At 44.4% G+C, this 21,332-nt stretch overlaps 1 protein-coding gene across 1 annotated transcript in view; it reads left to right on the top strand.

Annotated features, from left to right (window-relative positions):
* The window catches only part of DHFR (dihydrofolate reductase), a 61,580-nt gene that overhangs the window by 23,931 nt on the left and 16,317 nt on the right, over nt 1-21,332 (top strand). Inside the window, exon 4 of the mRNA XM_073581334.1 lies at nt 1,327-1,453. Coding sequence (XP_073437435.1) covers nt 1,327-1,453 — 127 coding nt within the window. The remainder of the gene's footprint in view (nt 1-1,326; nt 1,454-21,332) is intronic.

The raw sequence follows: 21,332 nt of genomic DNA, 5'->3' as shown, positions 1-21,332 counted from the left end.
ATCGCTTCAGGAAGAAAAAAAACATGGAAAAATATAACAAAAGAGGAACTGTATGCTTATATTGGCCTTACTCTTCTGGCAGGGAGTACAAAATCATATGATGTTTCTATCAGAGAACTCTTTATGAACCCTTTTTCAGATCCACATTACAAAGCTACAATGTCAGTCAATAGATTTGAGGATATTCGGAGAAGCCTTCGTTTTGATGACAAGAGAACTCCTCCTGTCAGTTGTTGCGGTCATTAGTAAAGTAGAAAAGGAACCTTTTGAAAAGAGATATTCCGGCGGCATGTTTACTGCAACTTTTATATAAAAAACTTTTAGACCAAAAAAATTGTTATAAAGAGTTATATCGAATGCGTATATTGGGCGTTTTAAGCCCGTTCAGTTACACTTTTTTTTTTTTTTTTCACATAATGTTTTGAATTATTCACATCTTAGGCTGTGTTCCCACTCGCGCTGGGGTCTGCCAGGAGGTGATCCGTAATGGATCTAATCTCTTGGTAACTCCAGTTAAGGCTGCTGGAATGCCGGGATTCCGCCAGCCTTAGCTGGGGTCACCAGGAGGTCAGATCCATTACAGATCTCCTCCTGGCAGACACCAGCGCTAGTGGGAATGCATCCTTACTTTGCAATTTTCAAATAAACTTTGAAAATTATTTTTGTTTGAGTTTTTCCATGTTATTTGCACACGGGCCTAAAGGGCCCCAGGTATGTGAAGGTGTAGATTTTTATGGTAATGCGTTCTAGGGTTAACATATGTACAGCAATGTCGTGCCTAATATTGTTTTTAAGCTTTTTAACTGCTTAAGGGCTTTGAGAGTTGTGAAGTGGCTAAAAGAAGTGACTTGACAATTCACAGGTAGCTTCCATTCGGAAGCCACTCACTAGTTTAATTTTTTTCGTCCTTTCTTGCAAAGCTCCATGCCTAGAGGTTACTTGCCTGTTTGTAAGGTCATGATGTCACGACATGCACTGTGATCTTATGATGCACAGTAATCTCGAAGTCCTGGCTTATAGTGAAAAGTCAGAGATATGGTGCACAACCGTAAACAAATGGAAATACGGTAAAGGTATGAAACAGCAGGAGAGGTAAGCGATGAGGTGAGGATTATGTTTTTGTTGTGTTCTCCCATTTTGCTTACGACTCGTACTTACAAACCTAAGTCAGATGTTCATAACTGAGGAACTGCCTTTTCTTTATTTTTGCTTTTTGCACTTAAACAGTGGATTCAGTCATTCACAAAATGAACCTCTGCCATGATCATGTCTGGAATTCTAAGATAAAATGATGCCATTAAAACTCTCCATATCAAACACTTGCAGGGAACCTCCAAAAGGAGCTCACCATCTTGCCAAGAGTCTGAATGAGGCTTTGGAACTTTTAGAAACTCCAGAATTAAAAGACCGAATTGATCTGATCTGGATCATTGGAGGCAGCTCCCTTTATAAAGTAAGTCATAATTACTAGTAAGCGTTCATAGAACTCTTGAGCCTACCATACTGTTTCAAATATGTAAGTACTGAGTCTTCAGATTTCATCTAACCTTCTTTGCCAAAATTTTAAGTTGGTGACCTTTTATGTTTATCCAGCTTAGTTCCTCAACCGGAGAATTGCTAGATAGCCACTAAAGAACTGCTCACAGACTTTAAACTTACGCACAGTCCTCATATTCCTGCACCAACATTCTAAAATGTTAATGCAGTCTAATCAGCATTCACAAGATCCTGCAGCTGTCAAACACATCCGGACTTTTTAGAGACGATAAACATGTTTTAGTACCATGTTTTCCTTTATCTCTGAACTAGCACTCTATATACATATTGGGAAGCACTTGCCCTGCTTTCATCTCCGATCTCGGTAAAATTGTGAACACTGGGTGAAGGGAGGGAATTGGAGCTGCTGGGTTCCAGGAACTCAAGACAGCTCTGCAACACAGGCTGAAATTCCACTGTAGCTGGGTCTAATATAGCTACTCTAGTTACAAGAGAGCACCTAAAAGAGAGAGAGAATAGTGTACATTCATGTGTTAAAATGAACCATTACCCTCAAAAGTCTTTAACCCCTTAATGATAGCCAATTCGGTACTTAACCCCTTACCTACAATTGACGTAATATTCCGTCCATGTGACCATGGACCTAATTACCATGGACGGAATATTACGTCATCGCGATCAGCGGCGCCCACGTGGTGAGCGCCGCTGATCGCGGCCGAGTGTCAGCTAATTACACTGGTCAACAGCATTTTTGGTGCCAAAGATATTTCATCGAATTTAGGGTATTTTTGGGGTGCTGATTCTGAATATGTCATCAGTTTTGCCAGATTGGCTCAAGTTTTTGAGATTTTTGGTATCTTATTTATAGCACTTGTTGGTAAATGCGACGCATCATCTCATTAATTTCTTTGGATTAGTACTTGAACTGAGCAGTTCTCAATATAGTTTTGTGTTAATTAGTGTTCTAAAAGTTTGTTCATAGCTTGATTTTTGCACTAACTTTATGTTGTTGTCTGTTTTCCAGTGAAAAGCATGAACTCATCAAGAAGAAGTTGTCTTAACGATCCAGACTCATTCTGTTACATTTGTGGTGAATACACACTGCCAAAACATAGAAGAAACATAACAGACTTCGTAAAAAAAGTGTATTTTGCCTATTTTGGGGTTATGCTTGGGGACCAAGACAAGTTTTGGGCACCACACATAGTGTGCAAAGCATGTATCGAATTATTACGAAAATGGAGCAAAGGACAAAGAAAAAGCTTCAAATTTGGTGTTCCAATGGTGTGGAGAGAGCCAAAAAATCATCATGATGACTGTTATTTATGGTAAACACAGGTACAGGCACATCTTCACAATGAGGGACAGGCCTTCTTGCAGATTCCATGTTACTCCCATTTTCGTTTCTTATGCTTATTGAATCCTTGCACTTGCACTGCACAGAAATAACAGTCATCATGATGATTTTTTGGCTCTCTCCACACCATTGGAACACCAAATTTGAAGCTTTTTCTTTGTCCTTTGCTCCATTTTCGTAATAATTCGATACATGCTTTGCACACTATGTGTGGTGCCCAAAACTTGTCTTGGTCCCCAAGCATAACCCCAAAATAGGCAAAATACACTTTTTTTACGAAGTCTGTTATGTTTCTTCTATGTTTTGGCAGTGTATATTCACCACAAATGTAACAGAATGAGTCTGGATCGTTAAGACAACTTCTTCATGATGAGTTCATGCTTTTCACTGGAAAACAGACAACAACATAAAGTTAGTGCAAAAATCAAGCTATGAACAAACTTTTAGAACACTAATTAACACAAAACTATATTGAGAACTGCTCAGTTCAAGTACTAATCCAAAGAAATTAATGAGATGATGCGTCGCATTTACCAACAAGTGCTATAAATAAGATACCAAAAATCTCAAAAACTTGAGCCAATCTGGCAAAACTGATGACATATTCAGAATCAGCACCCCAAAAATACCCCAAATTCATTAAAATATTTTGGACACCAGAAAAAAATTTTTTTTTCGTTGACCTGTGTTATCATAGCTGACACCCGGCACAATGTGTCAGGGGCGGTCACGGACCGCCCCCGACACGTTAACCCCTTGCACACCGCGATCAAACGCGATCGCGGTGTACCGGGGGTTAAAGGGAAGCATCGGCAGGGAGGGGGCTCCCTCCGTGCTTCCCTGAGCCCCCCACGGCAGCGCAATGTGCAGCGCTGCTGCGGGGGACTCCCTTCCTCCAGGCCCCCGAATCCAAGATGGCGACGGGGGCCTTCGGGGGCCTGAGGAAGCTGGCTTCCTCAGTGCCTGCAAAGCGCAGGCATGAGGAAGTCTGCAGCAGTGCCTGTGACAGATCGCTGATCTGTCACAGTGATCTGTGATGTGACAGATCAGCGATCTGTCACAGGACAGTGATGTCCCACCTGGGACAAGGTAATAAAGTAAAAAAAAAAAAAAAAAAAAAAAGTGTTAAAAATAATTGAAAAAAAATCGCTAAATAAATTAGTTAAAAAAAAAAAAAATATTCCCCAATAAATCCATTTTTTGAAAATAAAAAAAAACCAAAACAATAAAAGTACACATATTTGGTATCGCCGCGTCCGTAATGACCTGCCCTATAAAACTGTCCCATTAGTTAACCCCTTTAGCGAACCCCTTAAAAAATAAAAATAAAAAACGAAGCAAAAAATAATGATTTATTATCATACCACCGAACAAAAAGTGCAATAACGCGCGATCAAAAAGACGCATATAAATATCCATGGTACCGCTGAAAACGTCATCTTGTCCCGCAAAAAACGAGCCACCATACAGCATCATCCGCAAAAAAATAAAAAAGTTATAGCTCGCAGAATAAAGCGATACAAAAATAATTATTTTTTATATAAAATTGTTTTCATTGCAAAAAACCGACAAAACATAAAAAAACGACCTAAATGAGGTATCGCTGTAACCGTACTGACCCGAAGAATAAAAACGCGTTATCAATTTTACCGCACGCGGAACGGTGTAAACGCACCCCCCAAAAGAAATTCATGAAAAGCTGGTTTTTGTTCATTCTGCATCCCAAACATCGGAATAAAAAGCGATCAAAAAATGTCACGTGCCCGAAAATGGTACCAATAAAAACGTCAACTCGTCCCGCAAAAAATAAGACCTCACATGACTCGGTGGGTCAAAATATGGAAAAATTATAGCTCACAATATGTGGTGATGCAAAAACTATTTTTACAATAAAAAGCATCTTTTAGCGTGCGACAGCCGCCAAACATAAAAACCGCCATAAATCGTAAATCAAACCCCCCGTTATCACCCCCTTAGTTAGAGAAAAATAATAAAACTAAAAGAAAATGTATTTATTTCCATTTTCCCGCTAGGGTTAGGGCTAGGGTTAGGGCTAGGGTTAGGGCTAGGGTTAGGGCTAGGGTTAGGGCTAGGGTTAGGGCTAGGGTTAGGGCTAGGGTTAGGGCTAGGGTTAAGGCTAGGGTTAAGGCTAGGACTAGGGTTAGGGTTAGGGCTAGGGTTAAGGCTAGGACTAGGGTTAGGGATAGGGCTAGGGCTCAGATTAGGGTTAGGGGTGTGTTGAGGTTAGGGTTGGAGTTATAATTGGGGGTTTCCACTGTTTGGGCACATCAGGTGCTCTCCAAAGGCAACATGGCGTCTGATCTCAATTCCAGCCAATTCTGCGTTGAAAAAGTCAAATGGTGCTCCTTCCCTTCCAAGCTCTGCCATGTGCCCAAACAGTGTTTTACCCTCACATGTAGGGTATCAGCCTACTCAGGACAAATTACAAAACAACTTTTGGGGTCCAATTTCTCCTGTTACCCTTAGGAAAATAAAAAACTGGGGGCAAAAATATAATTTTGCGGAAAAAAATGTTTTTTTTATTTTCACGCCCAGTCGTTATAAACTTCTGTGAAGCACTGGGGGGGTTCAAAGTGCTCACCACACATCTAGATAAGTTCATTAGGGGGTCTAGTTTCCAAAATGGGGTCACTTGTGGGGGGTTTCCACTGTTTAGGTACATCAGGGGCTCTCCAAACACACATGACACCCGCAGACCATTCCATCAAAGTCTGCATTCCAAAACGTCACTACTTCCCTTCCGAGCCCCGACGTGTGCCCATACAGTAGTTTTCTCCCACATATGAGGTATCAGCGTACTCAGGACAAATTGGACAACAACTTTTGGGGTCCAATTTCTCCTGTTACCCTTGGGAAAATAAAAAAATGGGGACTAAAAGATCATGTTTGTGGAAAAAATACGATTTTTTTATTTTCACGCCCGGACGTTATAAACTTCAGTGAAGCACTGGGGGGTTCAAAGTGCTCACCACACATCTAGATAAGTTCCTTGGGGGGTCTAGTTTCCAAAATGGTGTCATTTGTGGGGGGTTTCTACTGTTTTGGTACATCAGGGGCTTTCCTAATGCGACATGGTGTCCGATCTCAATTCCAGCCAAAAACGTCAAATGGCGCTGCTTCCCTTCCGAGCTCTGCCATACGCCCAAATAGTGGTTTACACCCACATGTGGGGTATCAGCGTACTCAGGATAAATTGCACAATATCTTTTAGGGTCCTGTTACTTTTGGAAAAATAAGAATTGAGGGTGAAAAGATCATTTTTGTGGAAAAAATATGATTTTGTAATTGTACTGCTGTACGTTATAAACTTCTGTGAAGCCCTTGGGGGTTCAAAGTTCTCACCACACATCTAGATAAGTTCCTTGGGGGGTCTAGATTCCAAAATGGTGTCATTTGTGGGGGGTTTCCACTGTTTTGGTACATCAGGGGTTTTCCAATCGCGACATGGTGTCCGATCTCAATTCTAGCCAAAAACGTCAAATGGCGCTGCTTCCCTTCCGAGCTCTGCTATGCGCCCAAATAGTCATTTACACCCACATATGGGGTATCAGCGTACTCAGGACAAATTGCACAAAAACTTTTAGGGTCCTGTTACCCTTGGAAAAATAAAAATTGTGGGTGAAAAGATCATTTTTGTGGAAAAAATATGATTTTTTAATTGTACCGCTGTACGTTATAAACTTCTGTGAAGCCCTTGTGGGTTCAAAGTTCTCACCACATATCTAGATAAGTTCCTTGGGGGGTCTAGTTTCCAAAATGGGGTCACTTGGGGGGGTTTCCACTGTTTAGGTACATCAGGGGCTCGCCAAACGTGACATGGCGTCCGATCTGAATTCCAGCCAATTTTGCATTGAAAAAGTCAAACGGCGCTCCTTCCATTCTGAGCTCTGCCATGCGCCGAAACAGTGGTTCCCCCCCACATATCAGGTATCAGCGTAGTCAGGACAAATTGCACAATAACTTTTGCAGTCCAATTTCTCCTGTTACCCTTGGTAAAATAAAGAAAATTGAACCTGAAGTATTTTTTTTGTGAAAAAAAGTTAAATGTTCATTTTTTTTTTAATATTCAAAAAATTCCTGTGACGCACCTAAAGGGTTAATAAACTTCTTGAATGTGGTTTTAAGCACCTTGAGGGGTGCAGTTTTTAGAATAGTGTCACTTTTGGGTATTTTCTATCATATAGACCCCTCAAAGTGGCTTCAAATGTGAAGTGGTCCCTAAAAATAAAATGGTGTTGCAAAAATGAGAAATCGCTGGTCAAATTTTAACCCTTATAACTTCCTAGCAAAAAAAAATTTTGGTTGCAAAATTGTGCTGATGTAAAGTAAACATGTGGGAAATGTTATGTATTAAGTTTTTTGTGTGCCGTATCGCTGTGATTTAAGGGCATAAAAATTCAAAGTTGGAAAATTGCGAAATTTTCAAAATTTTCGCCAAATTTCCGTTTTTTTCACAAATAAACGCAAGTTATTTGAATGCAATTTTACCACGAACATGAAGTACAATATGTCACGAGAAAACAATGTCAGAATCACCAGGATCCATGAAAGCGTTCCAGAGTTATGACCTCATAAAGGTACAGTGGTCAGAATTGTAAAAATTGGCCCGGTAGTTAACGTGCAAACCACCCTTGGTAGTGAAGGGGTTAATGATCAAGTAAATTTTTTTACAATTCTGACCACTATCACTTTATGAGGTTATAGCTCTGGAACGCTTCAACGGATCCCACTGATTCTGATACTGTTTTTTGTTTTGTTTTTTTGTGACCTATTGTACTTCATATTTGTGGTAAAATTTCTTAAATATGACTTGCATTTATTTATGAAAAAAATGGAAATTTGGCAAACTTTGAAAATCTTACAATTTTCAAACTTTTAATTTTTGTTTATCGTTAGGACGTTATAAGGGTTAAAAGTTGACCAGTGGTTTCTCGTTTTTCCAACAAAATGTACAAAACCTTTTTTTTTTTCTCAATGTACCACAATGCTAGCCCGAACGCCGAAACCCTAGCCTGAACATCACGAAAAGAAAAAAAAAATTTTTTTTTTTTTTTTTTTTTTTAGATCACTGTGATAGGGTCCATCATAGTGATCAAAGGGAAAGGAAGAATCTCCTATTGTTGCCGGGTGTCGGTGGGCACAATGCACATGTGCCTGCCATTTTCCTCCCAGAAGAAAAGGGCTGGGGGATGCAGAAGGTATTGGGGGATACACCTCTACTCTGATGTGCTAGATCATATCGGAGGAGAGAGAAATAAATGAAGTCGTGGTGCTGTGTGGGGTTTTTTTTCCCTTTCACCACGACAGCACCCACTGAGAGAGGGGATCCGCCCCTAGGAACAGGAAACCTACAGAGAGATAAATGGGGCGGTCCCCCTCGCTCCCTCAGTTTGGTTTCCTGTTCCTAGAAGGAACCCGCAGAAGAGGATGCCTGGTCTGGTAGCCGCCCGCATGCATAATATGAGCAGCGGGGGCCCCAGGACTGGAAGCGGCATCGGGTGGAGAGAAGGCCCCCCCCTAGGTACAGAGGCTCACTCTAGGAGCCCCCCATCCCCACAGAGGGATATGAGCGCATTACAGGAGCGGCACCGGGGACGATGAAGCCCCCCCCGATATAGCGAGGCCAGGTAAAATCCTGAGCTCGCAGATTGAGCGAGACAGCGCTGAGAGAAATACCTGGGGAGATGTCCGGCAGTTTAAGGGGCAGCGATTGAGCGGCAGGTCGGGCAGGTAGCCGGCGCTTTCCAGGCTGAGGCGACCCAGAAGTGTTGCAACAGCTTCCTGGGGTCAGAGGAGGCAAGCGAGAGCGGTATCGCGGGAGCCGCGCATGCGCAGTAGGACGCAGAGCAAAAAAAAAATGGCCGAAGGAAAAAAACAAAAAAGTGGAGAGAAAGAGGGGCAGAACCGGTAAGCTGCATAAGACACTGGTAATGCTACAGCGGTGCGCAGCTATGTCGTCCACAAACGACCCGGTTTCGCTCCAACTGAGCCAGCAATATGAGTCCCCACAGGGCAGCAGAAAGAGCGGTGCTACAAGAAGGAGCAGCAGCACCAGGAGAAGTGGCAGCTCCAGAAGGGAGTCCAGCGGTCATTCCAGACAAAGGGAGTCCAGCGGTCATTCCAGACAAAATGAGCCCGCAGAAAAAAAGCAGAAGGAGAAAAGGCCGTCCCACGCCTCGCCTCATCCTGAGTCGCGAACCCCGCAGCCGGTAACTTGCTGACAAGATTCACGGGTGAGTGTTTTTAGTCAGACTTGTAGCTGATGACGTTTCCTTGATCCATACTTTTTAGGCCAAAAGAACGGAGAAGACGAAAAATAGAGTGTGCCTTATGTTCTCAGCCCCTCCCAGACGGCCACCCTAAGAGATTATGCCAGTCTTGTATTGAAAAGACCTTACAAGAGGAATCCTCAGGGAGGAAAGAGGATATCCGAGCGATAATTAGAGAGGAGCTACGGGCCTTGGGCAGCTCCAGTAGTCTGGGGGGTCACTCCTCTGTCAAAGGAATAGTGTCACCGAGAAGAGTAGCTTCAGTGGCGTCAAAATCGCCGTCAGAATCTAGGGAACTAGACTCAGATCCCAGGAATACTTTTCTTCAGATGAAGAGGAACAGGCTTGTTTCCCTACGGACAGTGTTAATAACTTGGTTAAGTCTGTCCGAAATACCATGGGGCTACCAGAGACTAAAGACCCCAAAACTCCGCAAGACATGATGTTCGCAGGAATTTCCCGGAGAAAGATTCGGGCTTTTCCAGTAGTCCCAGCTATTAAGGAGCTGGTAAAGAGGGAATGGGAGAAACAGGGTCAGAGAACCTTCCTCCCCTTAACTTCAAAACGCAAATATCCATTTGATGACGAGGAGTTAACTTCTTGGTCGAGAGCCCCCAAAGTAGATGCGGCAGTGGCCTCTACCTCTCGTAGATCCTTCCTGCCGGTGGAGGATTCAGGGTCGTTGGCTGACTCATTAGATCGTAAGACGGATACCTTTCTTAAACGATCCTGGGAGGCATGCACGGCAGCCTTTAAGCCTGCAATAGCAGCCACGTGCACAGCAAGGTCAATGTTGGTATGGCTGGATGACCTAGAGGGGAAAACTAAAAGCGGAGTATCTAGAAACAAGCTCCTTTCCTCGATTCCCCTGATTAAAGGAGCAGCGGCCTTCCTGTCTGACTCCTCAGCGGACTCTCTCCGACTATCTGCTAGAGCAGCAGACCTAACCAATTCGGGCCGGTGGGCCTTATGGTTGAAAGGATGGAGGGGAGATATACAGACAAAGACTAAACTTTGTGCTATACCCTGCCAGGGTAAGTACCTATTTGGCACAGAGCTGGATGAGATCCTAACAAAAGCGGGGGAGAGAAAGAAAGGTTTTCCTAACCCGTATATTCCCTTCAACAGGAGAGCCTTCAGAAAGCCTCCGTTTGGGAAAAAGAGGGATTTCAGAGCTCAGGACCGCTGGGGAAATAAGGATCCCAAACAGAGGGGCAGCCTGTTTGGAAAACGTCCCTTCAGAGGTGACAGATCCCGCTAGGACCAGTACACCGGTAGGTGGCAGGCTACTAAAATTCAGCCACCAATGGGGAAAAATTACATCCAACCCCTGGGCCATTGATATCATCTCATCAGGCCTAACACTAGAATTTGTTCAGCATCCACCGAACTCCTTCCTATTGACTTCTATGAAGTCCCAAACACAGCAGGAAGCACTGGAGATGGAGATTGCAGCACTGTTAACTAAGCGTGTTCTGATAGAGGTCCCGGGGGACGAAAAGGGAAGGGGCTTTTACTCTCCCCTATTTTTAGTCCCTAAATCGGACGGCTCTTTTAGGACTATAATAAATTTAAAAAAGCTTAATAAATTCTTGAAACTGAGGCCGTTTAAGATGGAATAAATTCAACAATAAAACTCTTGTTCCCCAGGTGCTATATGGCAGTCTTGGACCTAAAGGATGCCTATTACCATCTCCCCATATACAAAGGGCACCAGAAGTTCCTGCGGGTAGCAGTCTGGTTCAAGGGTCGGATTCAACATTTCCAGTTTACGTCAATGCCGTTCGGACTATCTATGGCTCCTCAAGTGTTTACCAAACTGCTGGAGGTGATGTCATATTTAAGGCTGAATGACACCCTAGTGGTCCCCTACTTGGACGACCTGCTCATAGTAGGAAAATCTGTTTCCCAATGTGAAAAAAGAATAGCTGATATTGTTTCATCCCTGCAGACATTAGGCTGGCTAATCAACTGGGAAAAGTCCAGGCTGAAACCGGTAACCTGTCAGAAGTTCCTAGGCCTTCAAGTAGACTCAGTAAGTCAAATGCTTTCTACCAGATGCTAAGGCGCAGGCCATAGTTAGTAAAATACGGAACATTACTGGAAGACCCGTAATATCATTGAGACAGGGTATGTCCTTGCTAGGGTCCCTAATATCATGCATTCCGGCGGTGCAATGGGCCCAATTCCACTCCAGAAAATTGCAGTGGGCTATTTTACAGGAGACAGACTGCGGGGACGGTTGGAAGGGAAGATGTCCCTATCGCCCGAAGTTATTAACTCCCTAGGTTGGTGGTTGGGTCCTGCCAATTTGTCAAAAGGAGTTCAATGGTGGGTTACTCCCTCTATGGTACTCACCACGGATGCTAGCCCCTCAGGGTGGGGTCCCACCTAGAGGAGGAGATGGTACAGGGCCAGTGGCTGGAGCATGAAGCAGAAAGCTCCTCTAATATGAAGGAACTAACAGCAATTTATTATGCTATATCTAAATTTCTCCCGCAGCTAAGAGGAACCCATGTGAGGATCCAGTCAGACAATACCACCGCCGTGGCATATATAAACCGGCAAGGAGGTACGAGATCAGGACCACTGATGTCTATCGCAGAAAAAATCTTAGAGATAGCCGAAGTGCATCTTCACTCCTTATCTGCACTCCATATAAGAGGAGTGGACAATTCTCGAGCAGACTACCTCAGCCGCCAAAATTTATATCAGGGCGAGTGGGTCCTCAGCCGGCACATCTTCGAGATGATAGCGGCGAAATGGGGCAGACCAGAAATAGACCTGTTCGTGACCAGAGCCAACAGGCGTGTAAAAAGTTTGCTTCTCTCTACAGAGCAGACAACCCAGACATACTAGATGCCCTCCAAGCATGCTGGACATTCCGGCAAGCCTATGCCTTCCCTCCAATGGTTCTGTTACCAACAGTGGTCAGGAAAATAAGACAGGAGAAGGCGAGGGTCACCTTGATAGCCCCATTTTGGCCAAAGAGGCCGTGGTTTTCATGGCTGAGAGCCATGTCAATAACCGACCCATGGATTCTGCCGCTACACAAGGACCTTCTTTTGCAGGGACCCTGTTACCATCCACAAGTCAAAGCCCTGCGCCTAGCGGCCTGGAATTTGAAAGGGAACTATTTGAAGCAGAGAGGCTTCTCAAAAAACCTGATTAGTACCCTACTACAAAGTAGGAAAGAATCCACAACAAGAATATACGCTAAGGTGTGAAGGAAATTCCTGGCCTTCCACCCAGTAAAATTGTCCGGTGAAGTACCCATTATGGCCATTCTAGAATTCCTTAAGAAGGGCCGAGAATTGAGGCTCTCAGTAAATACTCTAAAGGTCCATGTATCGTCCCTAGGAGCCTTGTTTAGCCACAAAGTGGCAGGTAATAAGTGGGTGACCAGGTTTATTTCAGCTTGTCAACGGTCAGAGCCAGTTCATATTCCTCAGCTACCAGCATGGAACCTTAATCTTGTTTTGTATGCCTTCTTCACGCAGGCCCCGTTTGAACCCATAGGTTCAGCATCAATGAAATGCCTTTCATTAAAAACTGCTACGCTAGTAGCCTTAGTATCAGCTAGAAGAGTAAGTGATCTTCACGCCCTATCAGTAGATCCCCCGTTCCTGTCAGTAACACGGGACAGACTGGTATTGAAAACGGACCCGTCCTACCTTCCCAAACGGGCTACTAACTTTCATAGGTCTCAGGAGATCTGCCTACCTTCTTTCTACGAGAACCAAACAACACAGGATGAGGTTAAATATCACACTTTAGACGTAAAAAAAGCTGTACTAGCCTACTTAGATCGGACCAGTCCCTGGAGGCAGAGTAGCTTTCTTTGTCACCGTCCAGGGTAACAAGAAAGGGGCTAGAGTTACGACAGGCACGTTGTCCAGGTGGATCAGAGATGCGATCACAATGGCATATTCGGCAAAAGGAGAGGACCCTCCACAGGGTATTAAGGCGCACTCTACGAGAGCCATGTCATCCTCCTGGGCCGAGAGGGCGAACGTCCCAATTGAGCAAATATGTAAGGCTGCAACCTGGTCTTCTCCGTCTACCTTTATAGTCACTATAGACTAGATTTGTCCTCTGCTGAGGATTTAACTTTTGGTAGATCTATCCTTAGCACGGTGTACCCTCCCAGGTAATTATCTCTGAAAATCTCTCAGTGGGTGCTGTCGTGGCAAAAGGGAAAAACCGGATTACTTACCGGTAATACTCTAGAGTCCACGACAGCACCCGCTCACTTCCCGCCCATAAAATTTTCACATGGTTCTCCTTGGTGGTGGAAATTGAAATTAGGATTTAAGATGTGGATAACTTTAGCAAACATAGTATATATGTATAAGGATAAGATGAATCGTCTAAACAAATTGACTAAAACATGTATGGCGGTTCCTCCGTTGTTCTCTGTAATACAAACTGAGGGAGCGAGGGGGACCGCCCCATTTATCTCTGTAGGTTTCCTGTTCCTAGGGGCGGATCCCCTCTCTCAGTGGGTGCTGTCGTGCACTCTACAAAAGAGTATTACCGGTAAGTAATCCGTTTTTTTTTGGGTTTTTTTTTCGATCGCCATTATTCAGTGAATAACATCGATCGCAACACTGGGGACGGTAATAAACGACCCAAATCATGTCCTGATGCTAGGGGGCGCTACAACCTAAAAAAAAGCGTTAAAAAGCGGCTCTGAGGAATAAGTACCCTTAACTGCCACTGCTAAAAGGTGTATCAGCGGTTGTTAAGGGGTTTAGATCTTTTTGGGGGCAGTGTGTATTGGCACGGCACAGTTTGCTTTGTAGAGTAAGTCAAGTCAGTGTCCATGCTAGTCCCTGTCCAGTCTAAAGCACTTACAGTGGGCATGTGAACATCAGAACCAAACCATAGCAATGGAAGGCGAGCAACTGGAAGCAGTTTGATGCCCTGGGCAACCTTGGATGACATGAATCGCAGCACAGATCTGGAAAAAATTGAGCCATTGCCGGCTTCCGCAATAATCTGATTGCACTTGAATGACATCTGAGTGCAGTCTGATGTTTCACTTGCGCCCATAGACTTGTATGGGTGCGTGCAATACGAATTTCAAATGCGCTTGCAGCATGCTGTGATTGTTTTCTCATGCCAAATTGGCATAAGAACATAAAAGCACAAATGAGCTGCCACATAGCGTAACACTGGTCCGAGTACTTCTAAAAACCTATTGCATAGCACCCGGCCGTGTTAAACACCATTATGAGCATTAGTTTTTGAATTCCCCAAATCTAAAGCCACGTGCACACTTTGAGTGTTTACTTCAGTATATGTTCCACTCCTGGTTTTGGCTTACTAATATAGATGTAAAAAACTCACTAAACACTCAACCTGTGAACGTGACCTAAATCTGATTGTGCTTCTGTGGATGTGCTGAACAAACAAGTCTGATCCATGGTCTTTGCTTGCAACTTGTGTGCTTAGGCTACGTTTCCATACCTAATGTTTTTGGTTTGAGTTGTGTCTGGGGAAAGGAAAAAAAAAAACTGACATCACTTGGACCAATGTTGTTCAAAATGGCTGCTCAGATGACCATTTTTTTTCCCATAAACTTAATGTACAGTATGTCTGAAAAAAATTGCAACATGCACTAATATGTTCAGTAAGTGAAATGAGATTCTCCTATTCAAGTCTAAGGGTCCCGTTTCACATAGCGACGCACCAGCGATCCCAACAACGATACGACCTGGTAAGGATCGCTGGTGCGTCGCTACATGATCGCTAGTAAGCTGCCATACAGGCAGATCTCTTCAACGACGCAGCAATCCGATGGCGATCCGTATAACGACCTCAGCGGTCGTTGAGACCTTGTCACACAGCAGCTATTCTGACGACTAACACCTGCGTCCCTGAGTTCTGCGTCACCAACGAGGTCGCTCGTCGGCATTAAACACAGCGATGCATGCTGGCCAGCGGGACACCGATGATGAAAAAATGGCCCAGGACATTTGAGCACGATCAGCGATTACCAGCGGGGGGGCAGTCACTGCTGCGTGTCACACATAGTGAGATCGCTGTTGCGTCACAAAATCGTTGACGCTTCAGCGATCTCGTTATGAGACGGGGCCTTAACAATGCTTTTTCTGGATGAAAATCTGACTTATGGAGTCCATCTCTCAATGGCTCAGGTCTGTTTTGACACCACAAGATGGCCTAAACAATGATGGCACTGTTAAGTTAGTTATAGCTGGTTGGTGTATGATAAGTCTGCAGTCACGCTGTCTGACTGTAGATGTGTGAATCCCCCGTCTAGTGACGCGGCCAACCGATGAGTGTACCTGAATCGAGGCCAGGAGCATGAAGAAGTCATACATACCGTCCGGTCCTGGGTCAGAAACTGGTAAATCCTCGCAGTGCACAGTATGTGCTCTGGGGGGGGCTTCATAAGTCTGCAGTCACACGATTTGTATAGGACAACCCTTTTTAAAATTGCATTGGTAAGAAAATTATATTTGACTTCTGTAAATGCCCCACTTTGTAGTTTTCATTTATTTCGGTTCCACCCCATCTGACATTGTTACCCACTTCTCACCTACAGCGTTAGTCTTTCTCATACAGGGACATGTATTGCTAAGCTTGCATTTGCGAACACTTGTAAAACAATGAGCCTAGTATCAACTGTAAACTGCATGCAAAACATCTATATATGTCTTATTCTGTCTGTCTGTAACCGAAATCCCGCGTTGCTGATTGGTCGCAGCCGACAGGCAGGCGCAGCTGTTTGTAATGGTAAACTGCGCCTGCCGCTGATTGGTCGCCGCCACCAGTCAGGCGCAGAGCTTAACCTGTAAAAAATAGAATTAAAATAAAAAAAAAGTTACTCACTTTCCGACGGCGTCCGATCTCCTTTCCACGCGCCCGGCCTCGCGGTCCCAGTAATGCTTTGCGCCTTAGACCACGTTAGCGCGACGTCATTAGCGGTGTTTCGTGCAAAGCATTACTGGGACCGGAAGATGCGTGGAGTGGAGATTGCGGGCTGTCGGAAGGTGAGTATATAACTTTTTTTATTTCGACAGAGACCATGCATACCAAGAAAGGTGGGTGAGGGGGACCATGCATACCAGCAAAGGGGGGGGAGGGGGACCATGCATACCAGGATAGGGGTGAGAGGACCATGCATATCAGGATTGGGGGGGTGTGAGGACCATGCATTCCAGGATTGGAGGGTGAGGGGACCATGCTTACCATGATTAGGGGGTGAGAGGACCATGCATACCAGGATTGGGGGGTGCATTATTATTAAAACTTCATAGTAAGCTACATACCTGTTCTAGAATACCCGATGCGTTAGAATCGGGCCACCATCTAGTATAAGATAATACTGATGCACAAACACCTTCATTGCAATTTCTTTTTGTAGTGGTGCCACTTTTTTCACTCTAGGTGCACTTTAATTCTTTGGACATATACGGTACTCTACTTTGGCATATCTGCGTTCAAGAAGATTGAAATTCATTAGATGGTTAACATATAAATAAATTTTTTATTATGTAGTTTGTCCCTATGTAATTAGTAATTATTATGAGGATGGGTAGGGTTCATATTTTGGGACTCCTCGAATAGTTGTGGGACTGTATATTTTATCATATCTACAGGGGTTTGTAAAAAAAAAAAAATATATATATATATATATATATATATATATATATATATATATATACACACTCACTGGCCACTTTATTAGGTACACCTGTCCAACTGTGTGTTAAGACTTAATTTCTAATCAGCCAATCACATGGCGGCAACTCAGTGCATTTAGGCATGTAGACATGGTCAAGACAATCTCCTGCAGTTCAAACCGAGCATCAGTATGGGGAAGAAAGGTGATTTGAGTGCCTTTGAACGTGGCATGATTGTTGGTGCCAGAAGGGCTGGTCTGAGTATTTCAGAAACTGCTGATCTACTGGGATTTTCACGCACAACCATCTCTAGGGTTTACAGAGAATGGTCCGAAAAAGAAAAAAAATCCAGTGAGCGGCAGTTCTGTGGCCGGAAATGCCTTGTTGATGCCAGAGGTCAGAGGAGAATGGGCATACTGGTTCGAGCTGATAGAAAGGCAACAGTGACTCAAATTGCCACCCGTTACAACCAAGGTAGGCAGAAGAGCATCTCTGAACGCACAGTGCGTCGAACTTTGAGGCAGATGGGCTACAGCAGCAGAAGACCACACTGGGTACCACTCCTCTCAGCTAAGAACAGGCATCTGATGGCTACTTTCAGCAGGATAATGCGCCATGTCATAAAGCTCGAATCATCTCAGATTGGTTTCTTGAACATGACAATGAGTTCACTGTACTCAAATGGCCTCCTCAGTCACCAGATCTCAATCCAATAGAGCATCTTTGGGATGTGGTGGAACGGGAGATTCGCATCAGGGATGTGCAGCCGACAAATCTGCGCCAACTGTGTGATGCCATCATGTCAATATGGTCCAAAATCTCTGAGGAATGCTTCCAGCACCTTGTTGAATCTCTGCCACGAAGAATTGAGGCAGTTCTGAAGGCAAAAGGGGGTCCAACCCGTTACTAGCATGGTGTACCTAATAAAGTGGCCAGTGAGTGTGTGTGTGTGTGTGTGTATATATATATATATATATATATATATATATATATATATATATATATTTTTATATTTGTGGTAAGCATCTGTCACTTAGCACTTTTTGTAAACATTGTTTAAATATAATTTGCATAATATTGTGTATTTTATTATTTTTATAGTATTGGTTTACACTATGTTCATTTTTATAGATGGGTTGTTATATTGTATGTTGTGTGTCTGATAATTAGGATATATCTATCTATCTATCTATCTATCTATATCCATCCTATTTCTATGCTGGCACCCTGTTCACTTATGCAGATTTTTACTACCATACAAGATGATGTTTTATGGAGCGCCCCGCAGGGCCTTAGGTTAGGCTGGTTTCACATTAGCGTTCTTGTGCGCAGCGTTTGCGGTGCATCCATGCGCATGCGTCATGCACCCCATCTTTAACATGGGGGGGGCATGGTCATGCGTTTTCGTGCGCATGCGTTTTTTTTGTCGTGTGCGCCTTTGCACTCCAGACGCAACATGTTGCATTTTTGGGTGCGCCGAGATTTGTCAAAAACCGCGTGCGCACGTAATGCGACAAAAAACCGCATTACAGTCTATGGGAAGGCAGGCGTGCGCATGGAAATGCGCGCGCCTGCGTTTTCGTGAACATGCGGTTTTGTCGTAAAAATGTGTAGACACTGGGTTTACCCATAAAGAACCAATGCGCCTAAAAAAAACGCAAACGCGCATGATGCGTTTTTGCATGCGTTCCTATTGCGCACGATGCGCTGCGCACAAAAACTAATGTGAAAGCAGCCTTACTCTGTACCGGGCTGGTCAGGCTCTCAAAAGGGATGTCACGGTGGCAGAGACCCGGTCCGTGGCCCTGGGCGTCCAGTAAGTAAATAAAGGATAGTTATGTAGTGTTTAATTGTGACCCCACCTGTGGTGTTCGGTAATGGGTGTCTGACACTGCGGTTTTGGTCCTCTGGGGGCTGATGGTGAGAGCAGCAAAGATGGTTCAGCTCCCCCCTGCGCTCTGTTTTCGGGTCCCTGCTGCTTGTAGCTAAGCTGCGGCCCTCTCCTGCTTGATGATCTCTAACCTGTATGACTGACAACGTGAGCCTATATCACTGGTACTGTCCTTTTCACTGTCAGCCCCGGGCTCTTGGTCTGCTGCCGTGCCTTCAGGTATGCAGTGTGTCCAAGGAACTTGCAGTCCCCTGTGCTCCAGATTCGGCTGTCAGTGCGTACAGCTCCTGCCCAGGCAAGGACTCTGGTGTCCCTTTTCAGCGCTTCGCTCTGGGGTCAGCTATGCACAATTTTAGTTTCCCCAGAGCCTCTTGTCTCTGCTCCTGTCCCTTTCCTCTTCACAGACCAACCTCCACTGTCTCTAAAGGTACTGTCACACTTAGCGATGCACCAGTGATCCCGACAACGATATGGATCGTTGGTGCATCGCTAAGTGGTCACTAGTGAGCTGCCACACAGGCAGATCTCACCAGCGACATAGCAGCAGTCGGGGGTCGCTACTTACCTGTCAGACGAGGCGATCCTGACGTCCTCCCGCCCGCGTCCACGCGTCGCTTGTCGGCGCCGCAGGAAGCTGACGACGAGAAACTGCCCAGGCCGTTCTCGCGCGATCAGCGATAATCAGCGGGGGAGCCGGTCTGAGGTAAGTATCACACATAGTGATATCGCTAGCAATATTGCTGCTGCTGCGTCACAAAACCAGCGACGTTACAGCGATATTGCTAGCGATATCACTTAGTGTGACGGGGCCTTAACTGTCTTGTGATGAGCTCCTGCTGCTCCCGTTTCCATGAGAACTCCCTTGTTTACACTCTCAGCTGACTTCTTACTGACTCACTAACCCCACCTTCTGGCCAGAATTTATAAGGAAGCTCTCCTTTCTGACCCGCAGCGGGAATTGTCATGTGACCTGTTACCTGGCATGGGGACCCCCCTCCTGCCTCCAGGCATGACATCACCCCATAGAGGGAGGCAATGTCACTATGGCACCCAGACTCTTGGGTGCCACATTTATACTTAGGCATTGGATTACTACATATCCTGTATGTATGTCACTTTAGTATGATTCAAATTAGGATATTGCACTTCTGAGACAATATTGTCACTCACTATGTATCTAATACTACAATGAGCACTTTATTTTGGCCACAAAAAATAAAAGGATATATGGTCTTGTGCTATTGAGTCCCTCACTTCCTGGTATGACGCGTGCAAAGCCGTCACACTGACATCTATGGTAAGCGGGCACCGGGACAGGGCGCTTGTGTTCCACGACAGCAATCTATGGTGTCTGAGTGGGTGATGCTGGCAACGCACACGCTGTACAATACCGGAAGTGAGTCTAACATGACACGGAACCTTTTCTACTGATTAGGCAGCGCTCCTTTCATTGGTTACCCATACTATACCAAATAGTATTCCTTTGCAGTGTGATCTTCTCCAGGCAAACTTAATTTAGTTATTTTTTTGTTTTTCTAAATGGTCTACCTGAAGTGCAGAAGCTTATAGACCTGTCCACTGTATAAGACGCGTGGGTAGCTACTCTTTCCTTGGATACAAGCTACCTGCAGGGAGTTCAACATGACTCACTGTTCTTCTTGATCCAAAGTAATGTGGATTATTTCTTCTTTGCTCGCTCACACATAATCTTCCTCTGGGCTCTGTCTAATTACTCTCCAGCCCTCTCCTCCTACATCATAGAACGGGCTTTATTACTTGTGATGTTCGATGACTGAGGCATTATGGATTTTATCTCGTTATACCCTTTCCATGTTGGAGTTTTCTGCCTGTGATAAGGGTCCTTTTATGTGACCAAATTGCCTGTAACTTCCAAAGGTCGGCAATTTAGCCCAGTTGATACGCGTGTGTTCACTTCCCTCTATAACCTACAGTAATCGGGAGGTTTTTGTAGGAGAGCTCATTCCTTTCCTACCTTCCTCTCCTTCCTTCTTTCCTAAATCAGGATACCAGTTGACGGCAAACTTTTTTTTTTTTTCCTCCTGTGACAATGTAACAAAGAACATCTGATTTATAGGAGCGCTCAGGGCTCTCATTACATTTTGTCAAAACCGGCCATCTGATTGAATAGTGCACTGAGTGTATGTCCACAGTCTATTAATGATCTTCATCTAATTACTCTTCCATGTTTGACCTGTCCGGAAGTGGAACATGATACTTTTCTAATATACACACACTGCATCAATGCATTAATGTGTATGCTGACCTTTCAGGATGTGTACAGAGTAAATACATCACCAACCCTGATAAATATTACCAGCTGCCGTGTTCCCCCTCCGGTCCTCGAAGTGCTGATTTTTGCCTGAAATGTATTAGCAACTATTTTTTCTTTTTTTTTTTTTTAATTTTATTTTTTTTAAACTACTTTTGCTCAATTTTTTACTTCTAATATGTGGGGGGGAACCAATGTTTCGGTGCATGGCAGGGCTCAGAAGGGAAGGAGCGTCGTTTGACTCTTTCAATGCAAAATTGGCTGGAATTCAGATCGGACGCCATGTCACGTTTGGAGAACCACTGATGTACCTAAACAGTGGAAACCCCCACAAGTGACCCCAATTTTGGAAACT

This window comes from Dendrobates tinctorius, unplaced genomic scaffold (genome assembly GCF_039654945.1).
Source record: "Dendrobates tinctorius isolate UK_male_01 unplaced genomic scaffold, ASM3965494v1 ptg000003l, whole genome shotgun sequence".
Taxonomy (NCBI): Eukaryota; Metazoa; Chordata; class Amphibia; order Anura; family Dendrobatidae; genus Dendrobates; species Dendrobates tinctorius.
Note: the sequence above shows the minus strand (reverse complement) of the source record. Positions and strands in the feature narration are given on the sequence as shown.